This window comes from Electrona antarctica (genome assembly GCF_951216825.1).
Source record: "Electrona antarctica genome assembly, chromosome: 24".
Classification (NCBI taxonomy): Eukaryota; Metazoa; Chordata; class Actinopteri; order Myctophiformes; family Myctophidae; genus Electrona; species Electrona antarctica.
In genome coordinates this window covers 15,281,863-15,295,562 of record NC_136803.1, presented here as the reverse complement: position 1 = coordinate 15,295,562, position 13,700 = coordinate 15,281,863, and the positions used below count along the sequence as shown (strand labels likewise).

The window sequence follows — 13,700 nt, the reverse complement described above, 5'->3', positions numbered from 1 at the left end:
TTTCAATTTTGTTACTGTACCTTTATTATGGTACCCTATTGTGATATGAAGTGATATGAAAATTATTTTATTTAAAAATGATTATAGAATTATTTTTTGAAGAACCAGATTTTATCTTCAATGTTATTTCGTCTTATATTTGGCACAATATGGTACTATAAGTGAGCAGGCTATGGGAGGCCGAGGGGGACAGTGTCTTGGCTCAAGGTCATTTCAGAAAAGAAGATCTATGTGAAGCGCCTTGGATAAAGGCGCTATATAAATGCACCATTTACCATTTACCGACTTCTAGTGCTGCGTTCACACGGGCAGATGCAAAGATACAGTCTACCATTAATTTTCAATGGAAGCCAGCGACATGAAGATGCAAAGATACATTCGATGTTTGACAGCTACAAAGCTCAAAAAAAGTTGAACTGGTTTCAACTTCAGCTGCAAAGGTACAAAGCTACAAATACACTGTGTAGCTTTGCATCTTTTGCATCTGTCCGTGTGAATGCAGCATAAGCAGGAGGTGTTATGAATATATTCTATGCTCGCTCCAGGGGGCAAGATCTAAACCTCTCCGTTAGCGTGAAAACCGGGCATGAATGTTTGCCGTTGAGCCAGAAGGCAAAGCTCTCGATCTACAGGTCAAGCTTTCTTCCTACTGTCACCTATGGTTATGAAATGTGGGTCATGAGGGAAAGGACAAAATCACGGATACAAGCGGCATCTCCCTTAGGGATATCGTGAGGAGATCAGCCATCCGTGAGAGACTCTGAAAATAGTCACTGCTCCTTTACGTAGGAAGGAGCTAGTTGAGGTGGTTCAGGCATCTAGTATATCTCTGCTCCTTTACGTAGGAAGGAGCTAGTTGAGGTGGTTCAGGCATCTAGTATATCTCTACACAGGCCTGGGAATGCCTCAGGAGCCAACTGTCTGACGTGACCAGGGAAGGGGAAGTGTGGGATTCTCTGATGGAACTCAACTGCTACCTCTGTGTTACCCGAGAAGGGATGGATGGACGGATGTATGGACGGACGGACGGACGGACGGACGGACGGACGGACGGACGGACGGACGGACGGACGGACGGACGGACGGACGGACGCACGCACGCACGCACGCACGCACGCACGCACGCACGCACGCACGCACGCACGCACGCACGCACGCACGCACGCACGCACGCACGCACGCACACACAAATGACATACCTGCAGGAACTCATCAAACTCAACCTGTCCGTTCTTGTTGAGGTCCACCTCGTTAAGGATGTCATGCAGGCTGTCCTCATCTATCTGGAGATTAATATTCTGATGACCAGAGAGAGAGAGAGAGAGAGAGACTGGTGATATGGTGCATTGACTGACATATTGTAGATCATTGGTTCCTGCTTATTAGTTGGAACTAATAAGAACCCAAACAAGTGATAATAGCCGATCTACTAACTCACAACATGCGATGTGACACGTGAACTTGTGGATCTGCTAATGTCAATGGAGAGAGAGAGAGAGAGAGAGAGAGAGAGAGAGAGAGAGAGAGAGAGAGAGAGAGAGAGAGAGAGAGAGAGAGAGAGAGAGAGACTCACTTGCAGGACTCTCTGAACATCCACAGTGGTGATGAATCCTTTGTTGTCCTTGTCAAACTTGTGGAAGCGAGTCTTATACCTGTGAAGCAGACAAGAGAAAAACGTACTTCACGTAGTGTCACGTCACTAAAAACTCCCACAACATCTTTCCCCAGCACCACTGGTCCTCAACAGCGCCATAAGGTGATCATTTACCTCATGACTTCCTGGTAGTCCAGATTGATCTCGGTCTTGTTGAGCGCTTCGGAGCGTGAGCGGTACCCCATCTCCTGGTGCAGGAACGTCCTGGCCGCCTCCAGCTCCGTCTGAGTGGAACACGACCATTCATATTATTAGAAACCACTTCTTGAACCCTATACCTGGTTAACCGGAGTTCCTCAGGGCTCTATACTGGGGTCTTTTCTGTTCTATATGGTGTGTGTGTGTGTGTGTGTGTGTGTGTGTGTGTGTGTGTGTGTGTGTGTGTCGGGTCGAAACCTCATACAGTATGCCCAACACTTTTACTTTTCAGGATTCAAATAAAAAAGTAGCAAAAGTAGCACATCTACAGTATAAAGGTTTAAACGCAGTGGATCTGCTACTTTTGATACTTAACTTTTGTGTGACACAGTCCTACAGCGACCATGTTGAGGACCAACACAGGTGTTTCAATTTGTCTGAGAAGCCTGATTGGCGTAGAACGAATTCATTTGTTTGCAACACCTGTTTGGTCCTCAACATGGCAGGTATAGGACTACATTTTACAAAAACACACAAAAAGTTTGAATATAGAGATAAGAGGTTTCTAACCTGACTCCGCCAGATGGGGCAGCAGAGAGTACACTGGGTTCCCCCCTCCTGCTCCCATCTGGGAACTCTCAGGCAGACTTGATGCCCGGCCACAAAACGGCCTGGCCAATCAGCAGCAGCTAGAAGCTAGAAGCTGCTGCTAGAAGCTGCTAGAAGCTGCTGCTGATTGGCCAGGCCGTTTTGTGGCCGGGAATCAAGTCCCAGATGGGAGCAGGAGGAGGGAACCCAGTGTACTCTCTGCTGCCCCATCTGGCGGAGTCAGGTTAAGAGGTTTCTGCCTCTTAAGGAAAGATAGAGGGTTGGTGTCACTAGGAGTTTGTTAATTCAGCATCCTGTAAATTGTTTTGAGGGGTCCTTTGTCATCAGAAATGGATCAGAACAGCATTCCTAAAGTAGCCCTAAGATGGACCCCACCTGGAAAGAGGAAACAAGGGAGGCCAAAAACAACCTGGCGGAGAACTGTGACCTCAGAACTGAAGATGGCAAATCTGACATGGGGCGAGGCTCAACATGCTGCACAGGATAGGACCAGATGGAAGCAGATAGTCAGCCTTATGTTCCACCAGGAACCAAGAGGATTAAGTAAATAAGTAAGTTTGTCACCAGGGGAAACAGAGTCTCACACAAGAGTCCACACCTTGGCATGGATTTCACTCTCACACACATACACAGATGTATACATTCACACGCATATATACAGTACACGCACGCACGCACGCACGCACGCACGCACGCACGCACGCACGCACGCACAGTGTCCCTTGGGGGAGGATAAAGGGTGTGGACTCCTCCATTGTCCAGTGATGTAAGCAGAATGGCTGCCAGCATGTTGTAAGGCCAGCAGGGATTAGGACACCAAAACCTAAACTGGTTCTCAGGACATTCAACACACCAGAACACCATTGTGTAACACACTCAACTTAACTAAAGTTAAAACTACTAAACTTGCTAATGCTTACTTAGTCAGGGCAAAAATATTTTAAAAAATGCTCAGAAGTGGCAAAAATTGTAGATGTACAAGCTCACATGATGAGTAGAGCATAGTTTTGTGCCAGGGACCACCAGAAGAGAATATTTGTGTTCAAAAAATGCAAACGTATTAATGTAAAAAAGGTAAGGCTTTACATTAAGGTCTTAAGCCCGGCATGAAGTGACGTGCAGTGAGTTTGTATATCTGCTATTTTTGAGAACCACTGTTCTAAAAAGAAAATCTAAAATGACACAGGTGCTTTCCTGGTTTTAATGGGTTTAGTTACTAAATATTTAAAACTAAAATCAAACCATACACTAATAATACCTACCGGTATTGCTTTTTGCCAGGTGATTGAAAAGCACCTGGACTATATTTGCACCCACCACTACTGACGACGGGTAAAGACGACTTTTGTGGTGACTTTAGTGACGACCTAGTCATGATTGATTGGCTGCCTCTTAAGCCAATGATAGTCTGAACGGCATAAAAACCCATAGTCTGAACGCCACAACGCGGAGTGAGTGCCAACAGAAGCTAACAGAAGCTAATGTTATGAGCTAACTGGAGCTAACCAGGACAACCATAAGAAAACACAGTGAGTGAACCAACAAAAGAACGTCAGAAACTAACGAAAACGGGCGCTACAAGAGCTTGTTGCACCTGGCAGTTATGACAGAGTCATTCTTGTTTAACCAGTGTTTCATGTGGTGTGTACAGTGTTTCAGAGTGTGTTTGTTTGTGGTGGTCTGGTGTTACCTTTTTCCGGTCCTCGCTCCAGTCCAGGTGTTTGGCCATGATCTCCACGATGCGGGGCAGAGCCTCGTCGGCCGCCTGCACGTTCAGGAAGCCCAGGCGCGTCCGGCGGGCGATCACGTCGATGGCAGTGCAGGCGTACTCCTTGATGGCATACACCACCTAGTGGTTGGGAGGAGGGAGTCCAGTGGCATTTTTATTTTATCACAGTAGCCTAGTATAGACCTTTAGAGCAGTGGTTTTCAACCTTTTTCATATCAAGGCCCATTATTTTTTGGGGCATTTGAGCCACAGACCACCATTTGATGACATTTAGCCTTGCAGACCCAAAACTAAAGAATGTTGTTATCGTTGGATGAAATCTTGCCCACAATTCCATCCATGCTGTATTGATGTTGGTACCACAGGAGAGATAACAGGCAAACGTTGATCAAAATAACAAAAAAACTCCTACATTCTCCAATTGTAGACTTCTTGAAAATTAAGTAATGCAGATGTTTAACAATAAATGCGTAAAATGAAACCAAATGGACCATATACGGGTCCATTTGGTTTCATGTTACTCTCTCAAGAGTTAAAGATCTAATAAGGGTCCATTTGGTTGCCAACTCTCCATCATTTAGCTGGGGACCACCTGGAACCCCCTCAAGGACCACTGGTGGTCCCCGGACCACTGGTTGAAAACCACTGCTTTAGAGCATATTTTGGGGGTGTTTCCATAGAAGACTTGCATGGAGTCCGAATGACTGAAATCAGCCGTGGTGACTGAGAACTAATCCACGTGTATAAGTAATCTCCTCGTACCTCGCTCTCGATGTAGGGGAACTCTGACACCAGTCTCTTGCCGACGATGGGCCACCTCTTCCCCGTCACCTTAGCCATCTTGGCCACGTCGAACGCCTTCCCGCCGTACGTGGACGCCAGGTGCTGAGCCACCTGCCAATCAAAGGGGAACATAATAGTACAGGTCATAAAAGGATACAGCCGTCAAAAAGTGTGACTAACTGGCACCCGTCTAACTGGACAAGTCTACTGTAGTTTGCCAAAGGAAATGAAATGAAACCCCCACTGTTTTTCCATAATAAATATGCCTTCACTGCTCCTAGTATTGATTATCTCAATACGAAGAAGTATAAAGTTATTAAATATGTCAGTAATTTATTTGTATATTGAGGCTATTTGTCATATCTGTCATGCATGCAGAACTTCAAAGCCTAAAAGCTTAACAGAATTGTGATTTCAGGGTGGCTGTGGCTCAGGAGGTAGAGCAGGTCATCCAATATTCTGTGGGTCGCCGGTTCGAATCCCAGCCCCTCCTGTCTACATGTCGAAGTGTCCTTGGGCAAGACACTGAACCCTACATTGCCTCCAATGAGTCGGTCGGTGTGAGCTTACCACCATTGGTATGTGAATGTGGGAAGTGAGGACGCTGGCGTCGACTGTTCGACTGCTTCACCTACCAATGTATGAATGAATGAACCATTGTAAAGCACTGAAAATGCCATTCATTTATACATGATGTTCCAGCTTTCAACGACAAAAAACACAATAAAATCGCAATTATTTGTGTGACAATTAATCGTGACAGCCCTAACACCCCCCCCATCACGACCACCAGAGATGAAACGGTGAAATGTCATGATGACATCTGAAGATGGACTCTCTCTCTCCCTCGTCAGAGTTAAACGCTAAGTGGCCGTCCTGTGTTTGGGAGGAGAAAACAGGGGATTGGCTATTTGCTATTCAGATCGTGATTCCTCGCCACTTCTTGCGAAAAGGGCAAATGTTGTCCAAATATCAACAGTGACCTTTTAGGAATATTCCAGAGAATGTGGCGGCAAGAAGGCCTAATGAGGGCCAGTGGTGGGGGAAAAAGGTATTCACATACTGTATTTTTACTTACCGTTAGTAAGAGTAAAAGTATCCATACTGCAATGTAGAAATACTCTATAAGTAAAAGTCCGGAATTCAAAATGTGAGTAAAAGTACAAAAGTTTTTGATTGATTTTGATTATGCAGAATGTCTCATTTCACACGTTTTCAAATGTATAAATTATATCAAAATATTCAGATCTACAAGCTGAGTGTCGCTTCGTGACACATTGTGAGTTTGTAGATCGGCTATATTCAAATGGGCAAAATGTATATAGGGTTGAAGTGGTTATAATAATCAAAATAAACAGTAACTAGTAACTACATTTTCAAATAATTGTAGTGGAGTAAAGGTACAATATTTGCCTCCGAGATGCAGAGCAAAAGAAAAACTCCTGAAAACCGTAAATAATCTAGTTATGTAAAAGAAAAATACCTCAAAGTTTTACTTAAGCACAGTACTTGAGTACATAGTTACTTTACACCAGAGGTTTTCAACCCTTTTCATATCAAGGACCATTATTTATTCAGCTCATGTGAAACTAAAAGATATTTAGTTATCGTTGGACAACATTTTGTCCATGATGTATTGATGTGGTAGCATAGGAGAGACACCAGGCATACAATTATTCTACATTCCAATTGTGTAGACTTAATTGAAAATTAAGTAATGCAGACGTTTGCAGACGTTTAACAATAGAATGTTACTTTTTTTAAAAATATTTTTTTATCCCATGCAGCCCATTATTTTCACCCAATGTCAAGTATCTAATGTAATCCTGGGCGCTACACTGGGGGTGCTGCAGTGGACTGACCTCATGCTTCCTTCTATGCATGAGGAGTCCAAGCTACTTCTTTTCACCTGACAGGGGGGAATTTCCCCGGCCAGCGCGTGGAAGGAACATGTTATTACGACCAGTTCCTTTCCCCTCCATCAGGCGCCCCGGCTGGCCAGGGGGAGGTAGTTTAGAGACCAGGATTACTGCATGTTTTTGTGAGGGTACCTACCCTAGGGGACACGGGGAGAACATGCAAACTCCACACAGAAAGGCCCTTTCGCCAACCCCACCTCGGGTATGGGCACTGATGACGCGGAGGAGGGAACATGCCCCCAGCGCCCACAGCGTCCCCAGCGGGAATTGAACCCAGGACCTTCTAGCTGTGAGGCGACAGCACTACCAACTGTGCCACCGTGCCCGTATGTAACTCTTGAGAGTGTAAAATGAATTTTACGCTCTCAGGAGTTAAAGATCTATAAGGGTCTAGTTGGTTACCAACTCTCTACCATTTAGCTGGGGACCACCTGGAACCCCTTCAAGGACCCTGGACCACTGGTTGAAAACCACTTCTTTACACCACTGATGAGGGGTGCACTAAGCAACGCTTCCATCGAACACACAGTGCTTTTCATTGTAATGAAAACACACACCTTTTATTTCCATTTACTCAAAAGGGGAAAGTGAGCTGAAATTACATAAAATGTATCCACCCAGTAGAATAGAGTCGTGGGTCGATATCATAACGGATATAATATGATTCAATATGGGTTGATACTCAAACCCACAGAGGAAATCCAATGTTTATTGCTTTAAGTGCTAGGGAACCCCGCTCTGTTGTTGTCTAGCTGTTATCCTGTTAGTGCTAGAGGAGGTGTGTGTGTGTGTGTGTGTGTGTGTGTGTGTGTGTGTGTGTGTGTGTGTGTGTGTGCGCGTGCGTGCCAGGCCGTAGTCTTGCACCAGGCATATGTACAGAGCGCGTGTGTGTGTGTGTGTGCATACTGTACGTGCATGTGTCTGAGTGTGTGTGTGTGTGTGTGTGTGTGTGTGTGTGCATGTGTACAGTACGTGTGCGTGTCCCACCTCGTTCTCCAGGCCGTAGTCCTGTACCAGGCGTATGTAGAGAGTGGGGGTCCAGCCTTTAGCCCCCTCCAGCATCAGGCCGTCGGTCTTGCTCGGGCCGGCCGTCAGCCCGTGGGCTTTGACCGCCGCGTCCAGCGTCTCCACCGCCATGGAGCGGTAGGTGGTCCACTTCCCACCTGGACACCAGGGGTGGGGAAAAAGTACTCACTTTTATTACTTATTAAGTAAAAGTATCAATACTGCAATGTAGAACTGCTCACGTTACACATAAAAGTCAGGAATTTGGCCTGGGCCATGGCTCAGCGGTCCAGGCACCTTGTCTGGTAATTCAGTCTGGCAGTGTGCCGCGGGTTCGACTCACAATCCCGACGGCCTTTACTGCATGTCACCCCTCATCTCTCTCCCCATTTCCTGTCAGCCTACTGTCTATCCCTCCATAAAAAATATCAAATAAAGACGAAAGCCACAAAAAGAAAAAATGTAAAGTCCGGAATTCAAAATGTACTCGAGTTAAAGTACAAAAGTACGGCATCAAGTCTGTCTGTCTGTCTGTCTGTCTGTCTCTCACACACACCTGCGATAGTGACCAGTCCACTGTCACTGATGTTGACGATGTGGTTCCGGCAGATGGACTGGGTGTCTTTAGAGTTGGGGTCAGTGACCAGGGGCCGGATGCCACTCCACGCTGCCAGCACGTCCCCTCGACGCACTGGGGACAGACACACACACATTAAATGAAACGCATAGCCATCTGCCAAAGGGTGGCGCTATACTGTAGTACACAATTGAAAAGTTATAACTCATGCCCTGTTTGTGTACAGCCTTGATATGAGTCTCCTCATGAAGGAACAACCTGCCATTTTGAATAATTTCTTTATTTACAATGTACAATTTAGGCATTTAGCAGACGCTCTTAATCCAGAGCGACACAGTAGGCAAGAACAAAACATGGTAACCTAACAGTGGAATATCTATATATAAATCAAATACATAAAAATAGTCATCAAGAATCATCCGTAAACTAAGAACCTAACAGTGGAATATCTACCGTATATAATGGATCTATGCATATTTTACCCCCTTTTTCCTCCCCAATACCCAAGTAGCCAAATTCCAAAATATCGGCCACTCGCTCACTCATACTCGGTCACTCCAGCATGGCAAATGATGGTGAAATTGGTGACCTGCTGAAATATGTGACCATCTTATGGACATTACATGGAGGTCTTTAAATATGTGGCCTGAATACCGCTAGGTTGAACTCTGCTAATGAACAAACTGCGATGATTTACGTTCGGACACTGACGATATGTGATGTCAACGCGATTGTGACATATTTCAGCAGGTCACCAATTTCACCGTAACACCACCATGCTGGAGTGACCGAGTGTGAGTAAGCGAGTGGTCGAGATTTGGGGTATTGGAATTTTGGCATCTGTGTCGCCTTAGCTTTTAACCACTTTAACCATTATTTTAAACTTCAGCTGTTGGAAAAATAGCAGATATACAAGCTCAGCGAACCGAGTGCTGCGAACCGAGTGCCGCACTATGAGCTTGTAGATCTGCTATTTATTTTTAAATCGTGAAAATGTGGCGCAAATCTTTGCTTCTGGGGGGTCCCTGGAACAACATATTTTCAGATTGGGGTTACATATAGTTTTTGGGGTCCTTGATATGAAAATAATCATGTCCTCAGGTCGTATTGGGCTGAACGGAAGCTCTAACCTTCCACGTCGGGGCTGAGGTAGTGGCGGATCTCGTTCAGGATGAAGTTGATGTCATCCTCGGAGGGCGTGGGGTGTGCCGTCACGCTGGTGGGCGAGTCCGTGGTCCCGGCGATGGTCATCTTCTGCCACGGCAGGAAGAAGATGACGCGCCCGTCGCTGGTGGCCGGGTCCAACAGGCCCATGTTGTCAGGACTGAGCGGACGGTTGGGAGGGTGGGTGGGGCAAGAAAAAGCAATTGATTGATTGAAGATTCTTACAGAAGATTTGCGTTAAAAAATAGCAGATATACAAGCTCACGGCACTGCACTGTTAGCTTGTACATTTCTGAAAAAACATATGTTGCTATATACGTACGCTTTTAATGGATTAACAAGCAAGTAAAAAGTTCTTTCAGGTTAGGTCATTCTTTTAGGTTAGTTTTGAGTTTGGGTAGGGACATCTTTGATGGCTTTTGGTAAGGCATTCCACGTTTTAGAATAGCAGAATGAATTTTCAGCTGGAAGCTGGGATTAGTTATTAAGGAAGAGCCAGTCAAAACCGGCAAAGACGACGACGAGTTTAGCAGGGAGGAGGAGGGTGCACGGAAGGAGGACAGAGGCGGTAAGAACAATTGGGGGAGGACAGATGAAGAGTAGAGATAGTAGTGAGGAGGAAGAGAGGGGGTCAGATAGGAGGGGGAGGAAGATGAGAAATAGAGAGAGAGAATTAGGTGTCTGGCATTTCCGATGCCGTTCAAAGGGCTGTGTTAGCTAGAGGCTCCCTCGGGTTTCGCTCAATAAGCTTCGGTGAACTTTAAAAGCCTGACTTGAAGGAGGAGGGGGGGGGGGGGGGGGAGCAGCATGTTGGTTTGTTGCGTCTGTGTTGTAATACTGTAGCTAAAGTCCTGTACTCATGGAAGAGACACACATCCCAGCATGATTTGGTGACCCCGTGTTAATGTGTTCTGCACATGGAGTGTTGGTCTAGACCTGCATGTCGCAATTGTTACACAATCGGCAATTATTTTTACATAATCGTCATAATCATTGCCATGTTCTTTTATTTGTTTTTAAAACACGACATGACCTCTCACCCTCCGACCTCTCTGACTTAATTGTGCCCTACGTCCCACTCAGAGCTCTACGGTCTGCTGGTCGAGTCTACGACCAGCAAGAGAAGTAGGGGTGATCGTGCCTTTGCGGCTGCGGGCCCCAGGCTCTGGAACGCACTGCCTTTCACCATCAGATCTGCCCAGTCGATCAGTGTTTTTAAATCCCTACTCAAAACCCATCTGTTCTCCCTTGCCTTTAATTGCTCTGGAGTTCCCTTTTCTACTTTTTATTGTTGCTCTTTGTCAACGTATGTTATTGTTTAGTCATTTAACGTTTGGTTTCATTTTACACTCAAGAGTTAAAGATCTACAAGGTTCCATTTGGTTACCAACTCTCCCTCATTTAGCTGGGGACCACCTGGAACCTCCTGAAGGACCACTGATGGTGCCCTGACCACTGGTTGAGTGAACCGTTCAGGAATCGGGACAGTTAAGAGGGAATCGTTAACATCCTAAACTATCCCAAAACTAACCTAGTATCCAGTAGGAGGCGTGTTGTGTTGTGTCATACCTCTAGTATCCAGTAGGAGGCGTTGTTGTGTCTTGTCATACCTGTAGTATCCAGGGATCACAATGTGAACTCCGGCGCTGGGCTGGCAGATGTTCTCCAACTTGTCGTTGTCCATCTTCCTCAGAGAGTCGGTGAAGGGGCCGGTGGCGTTGATCACACACTTGGCCCTCACGTCGAACTCATCTCCTGGAATCAGGGCGAGACAATAGGACCACATGAGAGCAGCCACAAGAGATTCCCCTAGCTAGCTTATGTGAGCAACCAAATTAGTGAAAGTCATTGTACAGTACTTACAAACCTACTCGCCCAATACAAGTCATTTTGGACCAGTCTAAAGTATTATACTCCACTTAAGCGTGCGGGCGCTTCAAGACTTAGGGGCCATCCAGATGAGGACGATTTTGGTGTTTCTCGGGCAAGTAATTAGCCGATCTGCCCTTTTTGTCACACAGAGACGGCGTTTTGGGGGACTTTAACGGCTAATTTTGAAACTACCTTCCAGAGTGGGAAAGTTTGGAGACGCGACTTTCACGTCTCCGTGTGTACAGCGAATGCCGCCTAATTTGCTGAAACGGTGATGTCATAGTCCCCTCGCCCCCTCCAAACTAACTAGTGTTAATGGTTTATTTCACCATAACCACTTACATATAAGTATCACAGCTATTTTATATTTGCACATAATGTCTATACATCTCTTCTCCAAAAATAGCCGATCTGCAGCCCGCATGCACACATTCACACATGCACATGCACACATTCACACATTGTGGCATTCTGGAACATTCTGAAACAGAATTAACGTGACAGTGGCGCAAGCATGACGTGCGTTGCGGCGATTGTTTCTACAGCCAGCATCAACAGAATGACACCATCTTGGATTTGTGCTCTCCTCTGCTGAGTCTGCTCTACCATTCATAATGTTGCGGGCTGTAGTTTCAAATGTAGATGTATGTGGGTTTATTACATGGTGCATGCACTCTGGTGCATACAGAGTGCATGTTTACCAATTTATGCCAGCTGTGCCAAGAGTTTCCATTTGCATTCACGTCTTTGTGTGGAGTATGTTTCCAGCGCTTAGTCTTATTGTCGAACAGCTACAAGGAAAATATTTATGGATCCCCCTCGAAAATGAGATACTGCATCTCATTCTCAAGGGGATATCCCTTAATAAAAATCTGAAATATCCTTGTAGACATTCAACATACAGCTACAAAATAAGAGGTCCTCAACACTGTATCTGTAGCCATTTAGGGAGCATAGAAATAGATTTAGGCTCTAATCTTTTTTTTTTTCGTGACGACTTGAATCCATGAAACAAGCCAGCCCAACATATCAACCTTCTCTCACACACACACACACACACACACACACACACACACACACACACCAGTGAGGACATCTCGACAGTGGGCGCCGCACACCCTCTCCTTGCCGGTCTGCGGGTCGTTCTTCTTCAGCAGGTGGAGCACCTCAGTGTAGTTGGCCACGGCGGCTCCGTGGCGTACGGCGGTCAAGGCGATGGCCAGGTTCATACGAGCGTCATTGTGCTGACCTGTGGAAGGACCACGAGGAGAGAGTGAGGCGAGGTTCATACGAGTATCGTTGTGCTGACTTACCATTTTTCAGCATTTTGAAAAACCTTTTAAAATTGTTCAAATAGCCAAACTACAAGCTCACAACGTGTCGATAGATCGGGTAGTTGAATAATTTTAAAATGGTTTTCAAAATAGTAAAAAATGGCTAACACTGCTAATTAACACTGGTTTGCAACGATTTCCGAGACTAGTGGTTCTCAAAGTTGGGTCCAGGGACCCTCAGAGTTCCTTGATGGGGGTTCCAAATGGACCCTTACAGGTCTGTACTGTAACTCTGAGAGTGTAGAAATGGAACCAAATGGACCCTTACAGGTCTGTACTGTAACTCTCAGAGTGTAGAAATGGAACCAGTGGACCCTTACATATCTGAAACCAATTGGGGTCCATTTGGTTCCATTCCTATAGACTCTCAGAGTGTATCCTTGGGGTGGGGTCCTTCAGAATAAATAGGTTGAGAACCACTGCGCTAGACTAATATAAAGTGTATTTATTTAACATGGGACTACACACATTACTACTGACAAGTACATGGACATACAGAACAGGACATGCATCTAGTAACAATGAAACCTTCCTGTAAATAACTATACAAACGCAGTACTACATTCAGACAATACAGACGAATACATTAGACAGCAGGCAGCGTTATCTCTGTCGAGCTCCTAAACTCCACTTTTCTTTTCTTCCGTCCTCTCTTTCTCCTTCTCTCCCTCTCGCCCTCTCCTCTCCTCAGCGCCAGGGAAGAGAAGGTCAGATTCTAAAATGTCACGGCCGTGATTGTTCCAGACGGCATAATTGGAGAAAATCCTGCATGCCCCCCCCCCCCCCCCCCCCCCCCCACCCAGCCCCCAACCAACCCAACCCCCAATCCCCAACCTCGTCCCCCCTTCCTCACAAGACGAGGGGTGGGGGAGGGAGGGAGGGAGGTGAAAATCAAACACACGCCACTTTGCACCAA

General features: G+C 45.9%; 2 protein-coding genes across 4 annotated transcripts in view; one reads left to right on the top strand and one right to left on the bottom strand.

Annotated features, from left to right (window-relative positions):
• Positions 1-13,700, top strand: part of dnajc27 (DnaJ (Hsp40) homolog, subfamily C, member 27) — a 305,233-nt gene that overhangs the window by 121,983 nt on the left and 169,550 nt on the right. The window lies entirely within an intron of this gene.
• The window catches only part of LOC306917671 (glycerol-3-phosphate dehydrogenase, mitochondrial-like), a 38,045-nt gene that overhangs the window by 2,875 nt on the left and 21,470 nt on the right, over positions 1-13,700 (bottom strand). For all 3 annotated transcript variants that reach the window (XR_013789218.1, XR_013789219.1, XM_079495961.1), the window contains 10 exons: positions 12,535-12,699; positions 11,189-11,333; positions 9,545-9,738; positions 8,394-8,528; positions 7,820-7,995; positions 4,893-5,024; positions 4,092-4,250; positions 1,769-1,878; positions 1,574-1,652; positions 1,200-1,298 (listed from right to left, as the gene is read on the bottom strand). Coding sequence is in view for 1 of the 3 variants with exons in the window: in XM_079495961.1 (XP_079352087.1) it covers positions 1,200-1,298; positions 1,574-1,652; positions 1,769-1,878; positions 4,092-4,250; positions 4,893-5,024; positions 7,820-7,995; positions 8,394-8,528; positions 9,545-9,738; positions 11,189-11,333; positions 12,535-12,699 (1,394 nt within the window). In the remaining 2 variants the exon portion in view is untranslated. The remainder of the gene's footprint in view (positions 1-1,199; positions 1,299-1,573; positions 1,653-1,768; positions 1,879-4,091; positions 4,251-4,892; positions 5,025-7,819; positions 7,996-8,393; positions 8,529-9,544; positions 9,739-11,188; positions 11,334-12,534; positions 12,700-13,700) is intronic.